General features: G+C 35.4%; 1 protein-coding gene across 12 annotated transcripts; it reads right to left on the bottom strand.

The window, feature by feature from the left end:
* Nucleotides 1-7,413: 7,413 nt before the first annotated feature.
* On the bottom strand, nt 7,414-19,282 carry LOC145816681 (putative E3 ubiquitin-protein ligase ARI7). 12 transcript variants are annotated; one of them, XM_082912576.1, is made up of 6 exons: nt 19,146-19,282; nt 18,425-18,470; nt 10,507-11,158; nt 10,300-10,426; nt 9,100-9,139; nt 7,414-7,732 (listed from the first exon to the last, which is right to left on the bottom strand). In XM_082912576.1, the coding sequence occupies exons 3-6, from the start codon at nt 10,601-10,603 to the stop codon at nt 7,646-7,648; spliced, it is 351 nt and encodes a 116-aa protein (XP_082768702.1). In that variant the 5' UTR covers nt 10,604-11,158; nt 18,425-18,470; nt 19,146-19,282; the 3' UTR covers nt 7,414-7,645. The 12 variants fall into 12 exon arrangements, 4 of the variants coding, with proteins under 4 accessions (XP_082768702.1, XP_082768703.1, XP_082768701.1 ...); XM_082912577.1 differs by having other exon boundaries at nt 11,088-11,158; XR_014358763.1 differs by lacking the exons at nt 18,425-18,470; nt 19,146-19,282 and adding an exon at nt 10,079-10,192 and having other exon boundaries at nt 10,300-11,760.
* Nucleotides 19,283-19,554: the final 272 nt, after the last annotated feature.

The following is a 19,554-nucleotide window of genomic DNA, read 5'->3' as shown; positions in this document are numbered from 1 at the left end:
TAGTATGAAAGATGTAATTTGTACTTAATTTCGTTTGTAATTGAGTTGTAACCCATCTGCAGATGATTGCTATCTCATTTTACTTATGCACAGCTCTTATGGACTAATCTGCTTGTATAAATCACTTTCGTACTTGTTGGCCCCATATTATTGTACTCTGTTTGTGTGTGAATCTTGTCAGTTGGCCTTCGGTAATCCCGGATTACTGGCCATCACGGCACCAAACTACTATGGGCGGTTTGGGGTCGTGACAGTGCGTGTGTGTGATGCATGTCTTCCAACCCCACGTCTTTCTCCCTTTTATTTACCAGCTTTTGATGGTTAGTTTTAGGGCATGTTTCAATTAGCATACTTCTGCTTTGCATGCGTGCATCATTAATTTGTCTTGCATGCACCGAGCTCGGCGCATCATTCAAGCTGCATTGTATTTCAATACTTACTTGAATACGTGTTTCAGAGCATGTTATCAAGTGTTGCATTCATATGCCATTCTACATGGCCGAGCCTATTTTAGTTGCATTTTTGCATGTGTTGCATTAGGCATCTTAACATAGCTAGGATCATGCATGATTACTAACTAGCTTCTATTTTGGCTCGGAGTACACTGTGAGTGTTTACGCTTTAGCATCCTTGCATGTGTGTAAGTGACTGCAATGATAGCATGCATGCCATGAGGCTATTTGCTTAAGTGATTAACTTCATGAATGCCTATGGGTGGAGGCTTGATTGCCTGGATTGGAATAACTCGATGAATGTGAGTTTTAAGCCCACTTGAAGTGGCAAAATCATGTTTTTCTAAGCCCACTTGAGGGTGGCAAATCCGCGTCTTAGCCTACTTGCGAGTAGCACTTTCAAACCACTTTCAAAAACAAACATGAGTTGTCTTGTTCCAATTCGCGTGATTGAGTCTATACTTGTATGCTGTGCGCATCACATAGTAAGCTAGCTAATAAACTGGAATAAGAACACATGTGTTTTCAAAAACAACATATCTTGTTAGTAGAGGCCGATCCTTCAGTCGGGCGAGCGGGGGTGCTCATTTCATGACCTTCCCCCCTCGTACCCAAGTTCCCGAGCTGAGGCAACTTTGGTGATGACGGACACGTGGCCTTCGGCACGAGTCAAGGTTTCCTAAATTTTTCAAAATAAAATATTTAGGTGGCGACTCTGAAATCTGGCAAAGCAGTCCATGTTTGGCACTTCTTGATTAAAATCGATTTTCCAAAACGATTTTCCGGATTTGGACTCTTTGTTGATTTATTAGTCTTACATTGCACTTTATGAGATTAGATTCAGAACCGTGACAAGAGTCCGAACTGTAGTAGCTAAGAACCACGATTCGCGCCCTCGTGCACAGAGCGGAGTTCGGGGCAGTCTACAATATCCTTGCTTGAAATCTGTATGACAGCTCCATAGGTTGAGGTAGCTTGTATGTGCCTCAATTTTGGATACTGAACCAACAGAGTCTGTGTGCTGTTGGAGAATAGGGAGAGTTACAAACATAGCCAGGAAGAAAAGTAGTACCTGTGGTTTGGAAGTGCAAGATGCAAGAAGAAGCCTTACAGCCAAGAAGAAGAGGAAGATCCCCAGCAACATAAGGTGAGATCCCGCCAATGGCTCCTGTAAGGTACTTTCTAAAAAGCGTCGCTCCCCCAACTGCTACATCATAGTTATTATCTATTACATCACATTTTATTATCTATTACCTCTATCATATTGCATATAGCATATATCGCATGCATTTACTCCATTATCCATTGTGCCCACTACATCATATCATTTTATCACCGGCATCCTTTTCATGTTAAGCTTAGTCTGGCATATGCTCATGCCTTTCCCTCGTTGAAACATGATTTTGTCATGTGTAAGTACCCATGCTGCGTTGAGGCCAGTATTGAAGGTGTCGGTACCTTTTCTGTGCTAGACGTGGTTTGTTTTGTGTCCATGCCCTTTCTAGATAAGACATAGTTGGACCTGCGCCCCTTATTCACTTCATACCTTGCATCCATTGCATTATACTTTGTCTTGTTGCATTCAGCATTTAGGATCATTATCTTTTTCCAGCAAATCATTCCGCACTTATATCACACCACCCAATTACTTGTACTCTTTCTGCAAAAAGCATAGTTTTGCATGTGCTCGCACCCCTTTTACGTTAAAACATGGTTCTGTTATGTGTAAGCACCCATGCTGCGTTGAGGCCAGTATTGAGGGTGTAGGCACTTAGCTTGTGTTTGGCGTCGTTTGGCTGTGCCCACTTCTTTTCTATATAAAACGTAGTTTGATTTTGCATCCCTATCCCTTTATGATATTTGTGTTGTAAGCACTGCTTGTGGTTTGCTTATATTATTGCATTGCGCTGTATATTATTTGCATCCTGCCCCTGAACTACGCTGGTTTGATTCTTTGCAAAGGAATACGTAGGCAACTCTCGGGTTCAACCAATTGCATCTGCATTTTGTTTGTTTGCCCAAGTCTTACGGTCTTGTCAAAATGGGTCGTCTTCAGGCTTTGACATTCACTCACGTCATTTCATGACTTTGAGCTCTGTCAAAGAGAGGCAACTGTAGACACCCCATTTTTGATCGTCCCTAAGACTTGGGCGCCTTATGTTCATCACTTGATGATGAAAAGATATGCTGTACAAATGTTCAATTTCTTCAACAAGAAGAGCTTCTCACCTATTTAGCCTATTGTGTTTTTTGTGACATTTTGTTATTGGCTTATTTAGCCTATTTTGTCTTTTGTGTTTTTTTAGCCCAACTAAGTTAGCCAAACAAAGGCTAAGTTGTTTGGAAGTTGGTTGGGACTAAAAAAATAAAAAAACATAAAATAGACAAAATAAGTGAATAAGACAAAATGTTACATCCAAATCATAATCATTTTAAAGTGAAAAAATTCTTTCCAAACAGAACTAATTTAGTCAGGTTACATTAGTCAAAAAATAAAAATCAAGCTAAATTTTTTTTCCAAATGACCTCTAAATATAAGTTTACATGTTCAATGTTGGTGCCTACCTTACTGGTGGATAGTTTTTAGACACCTCTTGCAAAAATAATTCGTTTCATTTGATTTTTCAAATTTTTTTTTGACATCCTCATTTTTTGTTGTATTAATTTTTTTTTCATATTGTAGTTATTAATTTTTTTAACATTTTAAATACACCTAATATAAACACGATTAAAAAACAGGTGCACCAAAAAAAAAAAAAAAGAAGAAGTAGTATTGTGTATGTGAAGAATTTTGAAATTTTTTTTGTTTAAAGACAAAAATATAAAATAGACTTTTTTTTTTTTGTGTGTGTGTGTGTGTGTTTTTTCTTGTTTTAAATGAACCATTATTATATTTTGACATCTTTTTTATTAGATGCAATTAACAAGTTAAAAAAAAAAAAATTGACTAAGGTATGAAAAAGAAAAAACATTAAAGACAAAAAAGAGAGAAAAACAAGAATCGAAAGATACCAAACATATTAATTTAAAACATTCAAAAAGATATGCAAAGAAAATTGATCTCCACATCATACAACAATTGAAAGATTTGGGCGTCACAAGCTTGTAAATCTAGATCTGGGTCACATGCATTGTACTTTTATCCATTGTACACACCCCATTTTTGACCGCCCCTAAGACTTAGGCATGATGAAAAGATATGCTGTACAAATGTTCAATTTCTTCAGCAAGAAAAGCTTCTAAATCCCAACCTTACATCCTATTTTGACCAAAACTATTTTAGACTTTAAAACTCTCTTTTTCAAAATATTTTTCTAAATATTTCTATGATGTTCCGAAACTCGCATTTCGATTAAAATATTGCACTTTTCGGTAAACCGAGTAAGGACAAAGTGGAAATAAGTGGAAGGGAGGTGAACTATTTGAAAAATATTTTATCTATAGGTTTGGAGTTGAAGGAAATAAGAGGGGAGGGAAGAAAAGTAGTTTAGGAAAAGGTCGAGCATCAAACCGTTAAGAAAGAAATGAGCAACGTTCACTAAATTAGGCATATCTCTTTCCATACTTAGAATTTAGACGTCAGGCCACCACCACTGGAAATAAGACTTTTGGAGCTTCAATTTAGACTCAAGAATCACTTAAAACCGAGTCTAGATGAGGGAGATATGCTCATTTGAAATCAGCCTAAAGAGCAGTTGTTTGTGACCAGCAGGCCAACTTTTAGTGGTCGGCTGTGCCCCACATGGCCAGCTGGCTAGGTGTCCCGAGAGGCAGATATTTAAATCTAGGTGTCCCCATAGGCCAATTTTAGTGGCCGGCCATCTCCCTAGTAGCCGGCCGACCATTTTTCTCGATAAAATAGATATTTTGTTGCCAGTTGTGCCAACTGTTCCCACAAGTGCATGCATTGCACCAGCTGTGTCTATATGGATATTTCCGAGATAATAACATATTTTTCTATATATAGGGGACTTTCGCTCTTGGTTTTAAGGTTACAAAAAATTTCTAAAGCTCCAATACTTGCATAACACTCTCTCTCTCTCACTCTCTCTCTATCTTGTAACCTACACATTCTCTCTCTACACTTCCTAAACAAAAAATTTAGCTCTTCTTGCTGAGGTTCTTAAGGTCAAATCTCAACCCTTGAGAGTGAGAACTTCTTGATTTGTGAACAAAGGAGTTATCTCTCTTCAAGAGGTATAACTTCGAGCATCTTTATACTACTTCTTTCCTAAATTTTCTTGCTGTTTTTATACTGTTTTTGGACTGTTTTTATGGGCTGAAACTTGTTGCTTAAAGCTATCAAAAGTGGAGGGGTTAACTACCCTTCTTTGAACCTTATTTTCTAAGCTTTTGCCCTTGTGTTTCCCATTTCTTTCTCAACTTTTTTCCAACTTTTTACCACTATTTTTCAGAGTTTTTCAGAGGGTAAAAATGTGGCTTTGAAGTTCAAAAGTGGAGGGATTAGCCATTCCTCCTTACGCTTGTTTACTAGCTTCATTTCTTTGTTATTGTAGCTAACTTTTGCAAGCTTTTCCATGAGAATTTCAGCACTATTTTTAGCAATTTTAGGACTGTTTTAGTGTGTTTATTCCATTTATACTTTGTATAGGAGGCTTGTAGTGTAGTGGTCCTCATAGGTTTGGAGGTTTAGGCCTTAGCCACTAATCTATTTGAGTTTATAGCATTTATTCCATACTTTTTATACTTATGTTCATACATAATCATCTTTGCACTCTCCCCCCTTTTCTTGGCTTTTGGTTTCTTTGAGGGTTGTTTCAAACAAGAGTTGTTTAAACATGAGAAAGATACCTTCCGTGCTAAATGGTTTAATCTCTTTGAAGGTTCATTACCAGGGCATTCCATCTCTCTTGTGCCCAAAACAACTTCTCGTTTGATGTTTCCCTTCTTTTAGTGGACTTAATTCTCAATTTTGGACTAAAATGACTAAGGAATGGAAAGGTAATTAAAAGAGGTAATAAAATGGGACTAAAATGGAATAAGATAATAAAATGGTTTGGATTTAATCGGGCATTAATTGAAGCCATTGAGTCTTGAAATATGTCATACTCATTAGTGATGATAATGGTTTAAGGATTCAAGATCTACCACTTTCCTTGATTAATTCTATGATAGGGAAGAGATTTTGGGGGTCTTTCATTATCATTTATTGAGATTTTGTCCCTTGATTCATAGACAATCATGCATTGAATTTGCGTCGATTGATTGTTTGCGAATCAAGCCTACCACTCCTTTGATCTATTTGATGATAAGGAGAGGCAAGGTGGACAAACATCCCCTGAAAATACTTTATTTGTGCTCTGTTTATATCTGTTGCAGCAGGACAGTAACAAAAACTAGTGGCTAGCCAGCCACCTCACTGTACGGCCGACCGGCCACCTATTTTCAGCCAGACAGTGTCAGTTTCTTTGCAAAATAGAGCAGGGGCTGGGAAAAAATAGTTCAATTTTCTGACTACAAAACAGAATCATTTTGGCAGCCAAATAGAGGGCATTTTCGGGTGAAAATCTACATTCATGCATGAGCCATTCCTCGTTTCTCGGGGACCGTTAAAATTATTTTTAATAGTAGTATGTTGTACCTACAGTAGTGCACTTGTAATAATTAATTATTTAGTTAATTAAATTTCGTGTTGTAAATAATTAGTTAGCTTAATTCTAATGTAATTAATTAATTAGTTAGAATAACTAGTTAATTTTTGTATTGTAATTAATTAATTAATTAAAATAACTAGTTAAATTTTTGTATTGTACTTAATTAATTAGATAGAATAGTTAGTTAATTTGTGGCGTTGTAATAATTAGCTTAATTAGTTAGGATATTCATTCGGACCCTCTTGTATGATGGCAAAATTGTAATAACGTGTATGTCACGACCCAAAACCGCCCCTATAAGTTTAGCGTCGTAACTGGCCAGTAATCCTTGGATTACCAAAGGCCATTTAGCAGTATAACATATAATTAAGGGCTGCGGAAGCAATATATAAACATACATAGTCCATTAAACTGTGATGACATATATGCGACAAAATTTTCAAACTTATATATAATATATATATATATATATTCATGTGACGTCATAAATAAAATAGTCTTACGTCACCCATTTACACAGATAAAGTCAAAAGGAAACTTAGCCTAAGTACAGATAAATAGAACAAAACCAAATACGGCCTTGACATGGACCTCTCAAAAGGAACATCCGTGGGAGGCACGGTGGTTGGCTGATAAAAGAGAATTTTTGGCCATCAACTCTAGGCCTGGTTACGTACCTGATCACTTACATACATAATATAAATAGTGAGCGAGAGCCCAGTGAATAATAACGGAGTAAAACATTTAATAAATGATGTCCATACCAAATTCAGAAAACAGATTCATATTTATCACTACAACAAAAAAAAAAAATTTACGGCGCGCAATGCACGCCATAAAAACCCTTCTCCGACGTGCAGCGCGCGTCATATTATGACCAGTCATGGAAAGTCATTCACTTTCAACATGTTTCGTACGTCGTTAAAAACTATTTAATGGCAAATTTTATGCGTTATCGTTACTTTTTCTACGACATACTATAGTACGCCGTTAAAAACTATTTAACGACAGATTGTGTGCGTCGTCGTTACTTTTTCGGCATGCTATAGCACACCGTTAAAAACTATTTAACGGCAAATTTTGTACGTCGTTGTTACTTTTTCTATGACTACTTTTGCACGCCGTTAATTGGTGAGACAAATAACGACACTAATTGCGTGCCGTAAAATATGTAATACGACGACTTATTATGCCTACCGTAAAATATGTAATTTTTTCTTTTTCCTTTTTTTTTAAACTTCAACAGGTTCTATTTGACCAATTTTATATAATTTAATAAATATTGCAAACAAGCATCACAAAACATCAATCAATCACTAAAATATTGTTTGAAACAAAAAAAAAAAAAAAAAAAAAACTATGTCCATAAATTATAAACATTTAACAAGTGTCTATACATTCCAAACATTCAAAAACTATATCCTTAAGTTCTAAACTGTACAAAAAGTTAAACCATCCAAAACTATGCATATCTAACTTTCTAAACATATCGACAACTATTAAGAGATTATCTAAAACTACTGACAACAATTCCTATAGCAGCTGCAGCTGCAGCTATAGCAAATCCACTTGCTCGTATCATAGGATGAGGGTGCCCAATGTATGTGTTAAGGCACCTAAACCTGTGACAATAGCTAGAGCAACTAACCCTATTACATTTCTTATCTGCATGACAAAGGAAACTTCACATAAGTACAAAAACCAGCGACTCAAGGACAAAAATATTCAAGGTATTAAGAAATGATCAAGAAATTTTAAAACATCAACAAAACATTTCCAAAATTAATAACATAATTCAATGGCCCCATAAAAGCAATGTCATAATGAAAAATTAGCAAAAATTCAAGATCTCAATAGTTCGCTACTAAATCCAAACCATATGAAGCTCAAGAGAAAAATTAAATTTAAAAAGAGAAAGATGTGGAATTAATCTACTTCAATGCAACACCTACTTGGAACTTGCATAATTATGCTAAAGGATCTCTATGTATGAGGTTTAGGTTTGTATAGGTTTTATCCATTACCTACCCAAAATATTCAACAAAAATTGCTCAGTTACAAATGGTGCGCTTTTGAAGACCATCAGGATTTTGTCGTCCTCAAGAATTTTAATAGAAAAAAGATTGATAATCAAACAAGTGAAATAAAATAAAACTAACCATAATTATAGAGAAACTTGTTTACAAGGCAAGACAAATACAGAGAGAACAGCTTAATAGTAACTAAATTAGAAGCACATCCCCACTCATTCTGCATTGGAACAAACTGAGCTCAAGTTTAAGCTTCAAGCTCAATTTCTTAAACATTATTAACTAAGAGCTAGATGATTTCCATTAAATTTTGCTATTGTAACTTAGCTGATCTAGTTTTACCTTTTCCAGACACAGTCCAAATTAATCCAAAACCATAAAATTTTCCAACAAGTTCAGGGCAAAGGGTTTCAGCCACTGAAGAATAAGAAGTGGGAGATGAAAAAAGTAAATAAAATGGATCTTGGCATGCCTACTTTTCAATAATATTCACAACTAGTGCACGGGGGTATAGTAAAGACATGTTTGTCTTACCAGACTCGATCATAGGTAGGACAAATTTGTAACAATTAAGGCCAAGTTTGGCAACTCTAAAATAATCCATCTTTTTATCTTTTTATCTTTTTTCCATCACATCACCTCTCTACTTTTCTACACATCTTTTCGTAAAAAGATAAAAAGTGCACTTATTTAGGTCATCTCAAATAACCCCTAAATTTCAGTGTCATCTAGGACTAATCACTCATTTTTGGGGACTGGTATCATATGGTCCCCTAGTTATACTGATATTCAATAGGTACTGCATCAGACAGTACTTCAACTGACAAGATGACACTTGGCAAAATACAGATAAATTGGAAGGGTTCATTATTTTCGTAGGAATTGGAACTCCAAAACAGAAGAACTATGCTCAAGTTGAAAATGTCAAAAAAAAAAAAAAAAAGGGGAGCATGAGTAAAGATATATCCACAAACATGTAAACAAGAAGTAACAAACTTTTACCGGTAAACTATAACTGATGAAAACTTTGTTGCAGCCCATGCTGAAACAATAGAAGAAACTGAGTCAGCTAAACTCCAAAAGAAAGTGTAGAAAAGCTAATATCTTCTTGACAAAAAGAAAAGACAGTAAGTATACCTAATAACAATCCATATCAAAAATCCGCGCACTCTCTACTGCCATCTCATGATGTAATTGCAAAGATATTAAGATAGGAACACATGACAAATTGAAAAAAGACATCTTCTTGGGAGGACAATTCTAGTGATATAACCAGTAAATGGTGAAGCAGATGACAGCAGGACTATAAACCTTACCAAAAGGCAACAACCAGATGTAGGTCTTGAAAAAGCTTCTATAATGAAAAGGCATCTTCCTATTTATTTCCGTCCTTAATGAATTTGTTCACCTACAAAGGAAGCTATTTGGATTTTGGCGGTGCCTTCAGTGCATGTGAGTTGGGCCATCAAAAGATTATAACCAACTTGCAAGAGGAAGGGAAGGGCATGATCGAAAGATTTCAGAATAAATATTCTACTCATTTTCAGGGTGTCACGAAGTTAGCTTCCTCTCCTCTTTCTCTCCCTTTCTTATCCCTTTTTCAATTTCACTCTACATATCATTTGGGGGCTAGGAGCTCTCTCTCTCTCTCTCCAACCAAGAATAATATTTTTCTCGGATTGAAGAAGGGAAGTTTCAAAAGTTTTGTATCACATTGAAGCTTCCTAGATATTAAAATTAAACAAAGAAAAGAAAATCAAAACAGGAAATAAGGATAAGAAAATTCTCAAGGAAGATTATTTTGAGCATAAACTTGTACAACAATATTGCATGGATTGAGATAAACAAGCAGCAAATCAAACAACTAAGACTTAAAGGCTTGCAACTAACCAGTGATAAAATATAATGGCACAAGACAAGTAATGAGAAGGATGAATTGGTTGGCCAATGTATGACAGGTAAAACACTACTAATGTCTTACGTTTATCTCAATTGAAAAGAAGCACCAACTCCAAAACTCTGTGTGTGTTTGTCGGGTTGATTTTCCACCCCAATGTCTCATTCCGTCCTTTTACTTTCCCTTTTTCTTCACCATCTGCCAGTAGCAAATTCACTATCCCTTGCATTGTTCACTAGGCATTTCAATTTGGTTCATATTACGCAGAATAAAACTAGAGTTTAAAAAAAATATATTGGAAATACCTGGCCAGTCTTGCTAATTTTGTGTGGAACTCATTGGAGTCTTTCAATGGCCCATCTACATTCAAGTACAGTTGTAGCTCTTTCTTTGTAGATTGATGAAGGCACTCCAACCCAGCCTCAGCCTCATCTAAAGAACAATAGAAATGAGTGTCTCTAAACAAAGAACAAATAATAAGATTGCTTTTGCAATGGATCAAAATGCCATACCTTGCAAGTGTACAACGAACTGCCTCTTCACATGTTCATTAGCATAATATAATAAGCATATGTCCAAAATGTCATACCTTGTTGTCTTCTGCTTCATTGAAGCTCTCAACAAAAGAATGAACACAGGAAAAAAGGAGAAGAAAGCAGAGGTGAAATGGGTATACTTTTGTCTTTCATTTTGGTTTGTTTCAATTTGTCAAAGATTTCAAGATCAGTGTAATCACTATATAATATGAATTTGTTTTATTTTATGTATTTCTAAAGGTTAGTTTGGAGAATATTAAAAAAATTTGAAGTATGCTTGTGAAAATTTTAGAGTACTTGTATAGGAAGGAAAAATCAATTTTTATTAACCTGGATAATCTAGATATAGTGATTACTTTTCAAGCCTAGAACCTAAGTGGAGCCAAACCACTTCTAGCTGTTTGGTTCTGGTTCAGTTTTTCATGGCTTGATTTGGTTTCTAAATTTATGGAGCCATAAGGACCAGTTTGGTTCTTGGTTTACCTTGGAACCAAACCAACCCAGTCCATGAATACCCCTATACTAAAAGAAATAGCACATTAAAGTTGGGTACCTACCAAGAAGGAGCTGCTTCCAGTTCCTCTTGCTAGCAAGCTCTTTGTAGTTCTTCAGGAACATATCATGGTAACTTTGAATTTTTGCCCAGCACAAACAAAAGAAAATTGCAGAATGAGACATGCTTTATAAAATGTGTAGACAAAATAGGACATGTCAATATGTTTTATGACACTATGAATGTACTTCCAGACGAGCTGCACAAAAAGTAGCATGGCCTGGTTCAGCATCTGACGCCACACACTTGCCAATTTTCAATAACTTGTTGGTCTAGGGTGCTTAAAGGACAATAGCCTTCAGAATAAACATTCTAAACAAGATTCATCAAGATCTCCTATGCGGCTAGAGAATAAGGACCAAAAAAGAGTCTAAACCAATTGAAAGTTTAAGCATTGGTTTAAAAACAGAGTTGTTGCGGACAGACAACACTGGCAACACACTCTAAAGACACCACCAGATAGGCAACGGTAGTCATAACTGCTTTTTTCATTCCGAGTTGACTTTTTGAATGCTTCTACATATCAATAACAATTATTCTTTTTCAAGTGGCTTCAAATACACCAAATTGTTTTTTTTTTAATCAGCTACGCCAAATTGTTAACATACAGTTAATAGAAGTAAAAATCGTTCAAATATCATAAACAACATAATTATGAACATTAAAGCAGCAATCATGAGCTTACTGTTGGAAAATTTATAAATTTATAAAGAGGTAGTTGTGAATTGAAATAGACTCTATTTTGAATGAAAGGGTGTAACCTTTCATGGTGTCTTTTTGTTTTAAAAGAAGGGTCTCTATTTTGAATGAAAGGGTGCAAACCTTTCATGGTGTCTCTTTATTTTAAATGAAGGGGTATGTCCCTTCTTCATACCTTTTCAATTCAATTTGAATAGGTGCCAACAAAGCCTATATAAAGGCAGCCCCATTCCAATTTTGAGGATTCCGAAAATTCATTTTCCTTGCCTTCATTTTGCTCTCTTGCGTCCTTTATTCTTCATATTTAGTTTTAGAATAAATTAAAGAGAGTATAGATCACAGGTTTGGTTCGCCGAACAAATTTATTTGAAGTGCTTCTATAAATTTGTGAAGATCATTGTATCCTGGGAGATAGACGCCATTCAACCGTAAGCACCGTAGCGGGGCGAATTTGTCTTAAGGACAGAGTGTCACACACTCGACTTGGTCTTAATTTTGTTTGAGTTCGATAAATAAATCCGGTATGTTATTTATTTATTTTGTTTGAATTTATTTCAAGTTTTTTTATTTTACACAGAAGATTGTTCCAACAATCTTAAGACAGATTTGAATTATTCTGTTTACAGAATTTTTCGTTTGTTTTCCGTTTTCATTCTTCGTAAATAATTTCGGAAGAAAAATTATTTTCTGTGAATTTACAAAATAATATTCTGGTTGGAAAAACAAATAGTGATTATATGCTATTTGACAGATAGTAGTAATATACTGTCTCTTTTCTTTGACAACAACTAGTAGTACGATACTGGTGTCATTAACAATTCAGAATATATTTTTGTGGAATTTTGTCAGAAAACTAATTTTGGTTTTTAGAAATTATTTTCTGAGTTTTCTTTAATTAAAATTCTGTTTCAGTATTTTAATTATTGAAGTGTTACAGAAATTTAATTTTCTGTGTGGAATTAATTTGGTTAAATAAAATTTTATTTTATTTCCAAATTAATTGAAAAATAAAAGTTATAGTTTTTATTTCTTTTATTTTACGGAATTAATTTTCTTGTGTGGAATTAATTTGGTTAAATAAGATTTTATTTTATTTCCAAATTAATTGAAAAATAAAAGTTATAGTTTTTTATTTCTTTTATTTTTACAGAATTTATTTTCTTTTGTGGAATTAATTTGGTTAAATAAAATTTTATTTTATTTCCAAATTATTTGGAAAATAAAAGTTATAGTTTTTTATTTCTTTTATTTTTACAGAATTTAATTTTCTGTGTGGAATTAATTTGTTTAAATAAAATTTAATTTTATTTTCAAATTAATTGGAAAATAAAAGTTACATTCTTGTTTCTTTTATTTTTACAGAATTTAATTCTGTGAATTTGGTTTAATTTTTTGTGTAGTGTAAATTCTAATTATACTTTTGTTTTATATATTAGAATTGATGGCTACTGAAACGAATGCCCAAACAAGTACTACTGTGGTGGCTGCAATGACGCCAACCCCCTCTCCTGTTGTAACAGTACCGGTAAATCACGGTGAAAAGCCAGAGAAGTTCTTAGGAACTGACTTTAAAAGATGGCAACTAAAAATGTTGTTTTATCTTACAACTCTGAACCTGGCTCGTTTCCTCCGTGAAGATGCTCCTATCCTGAAAGAGGATGAAACCGACCGGCAAGTGGTTGCTGCGGTTGATGCTTGGAAACATGCTGATTTCCTTTGCCGGAATTACGTCTTGAACGGACTTGACAACACATTGTACAACGTCTACAGTCCAATCAAGACTGCAAAGGAACTTTGGGAATCGTTGGAGAAAAAATACAAAACGGAAGATGCCGGCTCAAAGAAATTTGTGGTTGGCAGATTCTTAGATTTTGTAATGGTTAATTCAAAAACTGTGATCAGCCAAGCTCAAGATTTCCAACTCATTCTGCATGACATTCACGCAGAAGGTATGTCTCTCAGTGAATCCTTTCAAGTTGCAGCCTTAATTGAAAAATTACCAAAAGGCTGGAAGGAATTCAAGAACTACCTCAAACATAAGCGCAAAGAAATTTCTATGGACGAGTTGATTGTGCGTTTGAGGATTGAGGAGGACAACCGCAATTCTGAAAAGCGGGCCGGTAAGCTTCCTATGGAGTCTAAGGCAAATGTGGTGGAACATGCTTCAAAAACCAAGAAACGAAAGTCTTCTGGAGAAAGTTCATCACAAGGCTCTAAAGGAGAGGAAAATAAAAAGTACAAGTTTAATGGAAAATGTTACATCTGTGATAAAGAGGGACATCGAGCCAAAGATTGCCGTAGCAAAGGCAAAAACAAAAAAAAAGAACAAGCAAGAAGCCTGCTCAAGCCCACATGACTGAAGTGGACAATATTTCCAATGGTGTCGATGACATCAATCTTTCCGCAGTTGTTTCCGAGGCAAATCTTGTCGGAAATCCTAAAGAATGGTGGGTGGATACTGGTGCTACTCGCCATATCTGTGCCGACAAAAAGATGTTCACATCTTATTCTACAGTGAATAATGGTGAACAACTCTTTATGGGCAACTCCTCAACTTCCAAAATTGAAGGACAAGGAAAGATTGTACTCAAGATGACATCTGGAAAGGAACTCACTCTCAACAATGTGCTGCATGTACCGGACATTCGCAAGAATCTTGTTTCCGGATCTTTGTTGAGTAAGAATGGGTTTAGGCTAGTATTTGAGAGTGATAAATTTGTACTTACTAAGAATGGGATGTATGTAGGAAAAGGTTACATGTCTGATGGCCTTTTCAAGTTAAATGTAATGACCGTTGTACCCTCAGTTATTAATAATACTACATCTTCTTCTTACTTGCTTGAGTCTTCAAATTTATGGCATGGTAGACTAGGACATGTTAATTATGGATCTTTGCGTAGATTAATTAATATGGAATGTTTACCTAAATTTAACATTGATTCAAATCATAAATGTGAAATTTGCGTTGAGGCAAAATTATCTAAAACTCCTTTTCATTCAATTGAAAGAAGTACGGAACCACTTGAATTAATTCATAGTGACATTTGTGATTTTAAATCAATTCAAACCAGAGGTGGAAAAAAGTATGTAATCACTTTTATAGATGACTATACTAGATATAGTTATATTTATTTAATTCGAACCAATGATGAAGCTTTGGAAACTTTCATTCAATATAAGAATGAAGTTGAAAATCAACTTGGTAAGAAAATCAAGAAACTTAGAAGTGATAGAGGTGGTGAATATGAATCACCTTTTGGTGAGTTTTGTAAAGAATATGGAATAATTCATCAAACCACCGCTCCTTACTCACCTCAGCAAAATGGTATTGCTGAAAAGAAAAATAGGACTTTAAAAGAAATGATGAATGCCATGTTAATAAGTTCTGGATTACCTCAGAACTTGTGGGGGGAAGCAATACTTTCTGCTAATTATATTTTAAACAAAGTACCCCGAAAGAAAATAAATCAAACACCTTATGAATTGTGGCATGGAAGAGTACCATCCTACAAATACTTAAAAGTGTGGGGGTGTTTGGCTAAAGTGGCTATTCCTAGTCCTAAAAAGACTAAGATAGGTCCTAAGACCATTGATTGCATTTTCATTGGTTATGCCAAGAATAGTAGTGCATATCGGTTTTTGATTCATAAATCAGAACATTCCGAAATGCATGTAAATATTATTATTGAATCTCGGAATGCATCGTTCTTTGAACATGTATTTCCAAATAAGATTGGACAAGAGACTAGTAATAAGAAAAGATCTTTTGATGCTATTACTAGTAATGATCAAGAACATGATCAAGAACAAGAGTTAGATCAAAATGAAGAAGAGGAACCTAGGCGTAGTAAACGTGCTAGAATCTCAAAATCTTTTGGTCCAGATTTTCTAACATATATGGTAGAAAATGAGCCTTTAACTTTTAAAGAGGCTATGTCCAGTCCTGAAGCTCCTTTATGGAAAGAAGCTGTCAACAGTGAAGTTGAATCCATCTTGCAAAATCACACTTGGGAACTAGTGGACTTACCACCAGGTTGTAAACCTCTTGGATATAAATGGATTTTCAAAAGGAAAATGAAAGCGGATGGATCAATTGATAAATACAAGGCAAGACTTGTAGTCAAAGGATTTAGACAAAAAGAAGGTCTTGATTACTTTGACACGTACTCACCGGTTACTAGAATAACATCCATAAGAATGCTAATTGCCATTGCATCTCTATACAATCTAGAAATTCATCAAATGGATGTTAAAACCGCTTTCTTAAATGGTGAGTTAAATGAAGAAATTTACATGGAATAACCAGAAGGGTTTTCTGTTCCAGCAAAAGAAAAGAAAGTGTGTAAATTGGTTAAATCATTATATGGTTTAAAACAAGCACCAAAGCAATGGCATGAGAAATTTGACAAGGCAATGATGTCAAATGAATTTAAAATTAATGAGTGTGACAAATGTGTTTATATTAAAAACACAGATAAAGGTTATGTCATTGTATGTCTTTATGTAGATGATATGCTCATCATTGGTAGTAATAATGACATGATTAAAACTACCAAGAAAATGTTGAATAAACATTTTGACATGAAGGACATGGGCATTGCTGATGTAATACTTGGTATGAAAATTACCAAAACATCAGAAGGATATGCTTTGTCACAATCTCATTACATTGAGAAAATACTTGACAAGTTCAGCAAAGATGATGATCATCTAGCTAGAACTCCTGTAGATGTTAATTTGTATCTTTCTAAAAATGTATAGGAAAGTATTTCTCAATTAGAGTATGCCCAAATTATTGGAAGCTTAATGTACTTGATGAACTGCACTCGCCCAGATATAGCTTATGCAGTAAGTAAATTAAGTAGATATACGAGTAATCCGGGAGTAGAGCACTGGAAAGCAATTATAAGGGTTCTAAGATATCTCCAATTTACTCGTAACATTGGGCTGAATTATACTAGATATCCAGCAGTACTTGAAGGATACTGTGATGCAAATTGGATATCAGATACTAGAGACTCGAAGTCCACCAGTGGGTATGTCTCTACTCTTGGTGGGGCGGCTATATCTTGGAAATCTTCCAAACAGACTTGTATTGCTAGGTCTACTATGGAATCTCAATTCATAGCCTTAGACAAAGCAGGGGAAGAGGCAGAATGGCTTCGCCACTTCCTTGAAGATATTCCAATTTGGCCAAAACCGGTGCCTGCTATATGCATACATTGTGATAGTCAATCAGCAATTGGTAGAGCACAAAGTCATATGTATAACGGTAAGTCACGACACATTCGTCGTCGACATAACACCGTAAGACAACTACTCTCCAATGGAATTATTTCCATAGAATATGTTAAGTCTAAAGACAACATAGCGGATCCACTAACCAAAGGGTTAGCAAGAGAGTTAGTTGAGAATTCATCGAGGGGAATGGGACTAAAGCCTATTAAATAAGAGTTACCACAACGGCAACCCAACCTAGTTGACTGGAGATCCCAAGATCTAGGTTCAAAGGGACAACCGAGTTGTGATTAACTCAAAAGGATCACTGTGGAGTCCAACTCCTACCCATTTCTATGATGAAATAGTGATGTCTGCAGCGTTTGAGGTTGAGTAAAATTTTAATGATTCTTATATCTAGGTAAACCTAGTGGAGTATGGCAAGATACTTTTCATAAGAATCACCTATGTGAGTGTGAACTGGGCCGGTTCTATAAGATTTGTGAAGGGCTACAAGTCTTTAGAGCACTCATGAAGACCAGGTTGTTCAGGGCCAAAATGAACACAATAGTGAGAACTAAACTGTGTCTGGGAATATACTGTGTGAGTTCTATTGTCTTGGTTTACACAAACGGCTGAACAGTTCAAGACATCATGTTCACTGGTTAGCTAGTAAATCCGATAGTGTCTCACAAGGGAAGGTTCAAAGCCAAAAGCTACCTATCCTTTGCAGAATATTTTCAATTTCTGTACTCTCTGTATTTACATCATGTTGTTGCATTTTCTCTCTGTCAATTTCATTCATGTGGGGGATTGTTGGAAAATTTATAAATTTATAAAGAGGTAGTTGTGAATTGAAATAGACTCTATTTTGAATGAAAGGGTGTAACCTTTCATGGTGTCTTTTTGTTTTAAAAGAAGGGTCTCTATTTTGAATGAAAGGGTGCAAACCTTTCATGGTGTCTCTTTATTTTAAATGAAGGGGTATGTCCCTTCTTCATACCTTTTCAATTCAATTTGAATAGGTGCCAACAAAGCCTATATAAAGGCAGCCCCATTCCAATTTTGAGGATTCCGAAAATTCATTTTCCTTGCCTTCATTTTGCTCTCTTGCGTCCTTTATTCTTCATATTTAGTTTTAGAATAAATTAAAGAGAGTATAGATCACAGGTTTGGTTCGCCGAACAAATTTATTTGAAGTGCTTCTATAAATTTGTGAAGATCATTGTATCCTGGGAGATAGACGCCATTCAACCGTAAGCACCGTAGCGGGGCGAATCTGTCTTAAGGACAGAGTGTCACACACTCGACTTGGTCTTAATTTTGTTTGAGTTCGATAAATAAATCCGGTATGTTATTTATTTATTTTGTTTGAATTTATTTCAAGTTTTTTTATTTTACACAGAAGATTGTTCCAACACTTACCTACCACTACGTCCCAAACGTCTTCCCAAGCTGTCACATGCAAGGCCTAGAAGTATAAAACCAAAGGTAAGACATATTAACTTCAATTTTTCCATGGTCTATCAAGAAATAGGAAGAAGGAAATCAACAAACTGAAGCAAAGAGAAGCCAAGCACTGCCAGCGATGGAAGAGAACAATGCTCACATAACTGTAGCAACTAGACCAGTAGCATCCCAGATCTAGACCTAAGACATAAGGGTCAGCAACAGACCAGACATGTGGGGAATTAAAAACTAAACAAGTGTATATAGAAAATGTCCTGTTTTCGACTCAAAATAAACTGGCAACAGAACCAAACTTGTGTTGAACAATTTAAGCCAAAAGGTGATTCTAGTAGTAAAGTCAACTCAATAAAATCCCACAATAGCTGAAAACCCAGCTACTTGACTTTAATTAATGGAACAAAGTACACAAAACAGAGAACCAAAAATATGGCCACAATACTCATAAAAAGCAGTTACTGTTTCCACAGTTTGTGATGATTTTGATAGAAATCAAAGAAGAAAAATCATACATCTATATAACAATGGAAGGGTTAGTTTGAATTCAAGGACTGAAAATATATATGTGTCCAAATTTGGACCTTTAGATTGCTTCAATCCAAGGGCTGAATATGTCTTACTCAATCCAAGGGCTGAGATCAATTACCATCAAGATCTAATGGTTCAAAATGTCTCTCACCTCAGCTCAAGATAATGTGGCTGGAAATCTCTCTCACGTGCTCCTCTTTGCTCAAAATCTCTCTCTGCTTCAATTTTCAAATTTTGAACACACAACCCTCCCCCTCTCTCTCTTTCTCTCTCTCCATCAGAGCCCATTCTCTTGCTGTAGACCCAATCCCAAACCCCCTATTACTCTCTTCATCTTCTCTCTTCCTCCCTATCTCTCTCTCTCTGCCATCCCAATCTTCATCAGCCGAGGCAGCCCCAAACCCCCTTCAATATTAACAATGAACGAAAGGAGCCACTGCAAAAGGAAGAATCGAAAGGAAGAGTCTATTAGAAAAATTGGCTTATTCTAAAGGAAGAATCTAAAGGAATGGCTTCCACATTCGAAAGAGTCATCAACATCGCCAGAGACGGATATTTCT

The sequence above is a fragment of the Camellia sinensis genome, unplaced genomic scaffold, assembly GCF_055761805.1.
Source record: "Camellia sinensis isolate YWXY unplaced genomic scaffold, ASM5576180v1 Unanchor4, whole genome shotgun sequence".
Classification (NCBI taxonomy): domain Eukaryota; kingdom Viridiplantae; phylum Streptophyta; class Magnoliopsida; order Ericales; family Theaceae; genus Camellia; species Camellia sinensis.
Note: the sequence above shows the minus strand (reverse complement) of the source record. Positions and strands in the feature narration are given on the sequence as shown.

Coding starts and splice junctions, on each gene's coding strand:
- LOC145816681 (XM_082912574.1), bottom strand. CDS start 11,208: ATGTCTCATTCTGCAATTTTCTTTTGTTTGTGCTGGGCAAAAATTCAA. Junction 10,427..11,087: donor CTGGAAGCAGCTCCTTCTTG/GTAGGTACCCAA, acceptor ATTGTTCTTTAG/ATGAGGCTGAGGCTGGGTTG. Junction 7,733..9,099: donor TCATCAGTTATAGTTTACCG/GTAAAAGTTTGT, acceptor TTTGTCATGCAG/ATAAGAAATGTAATAGGGTT.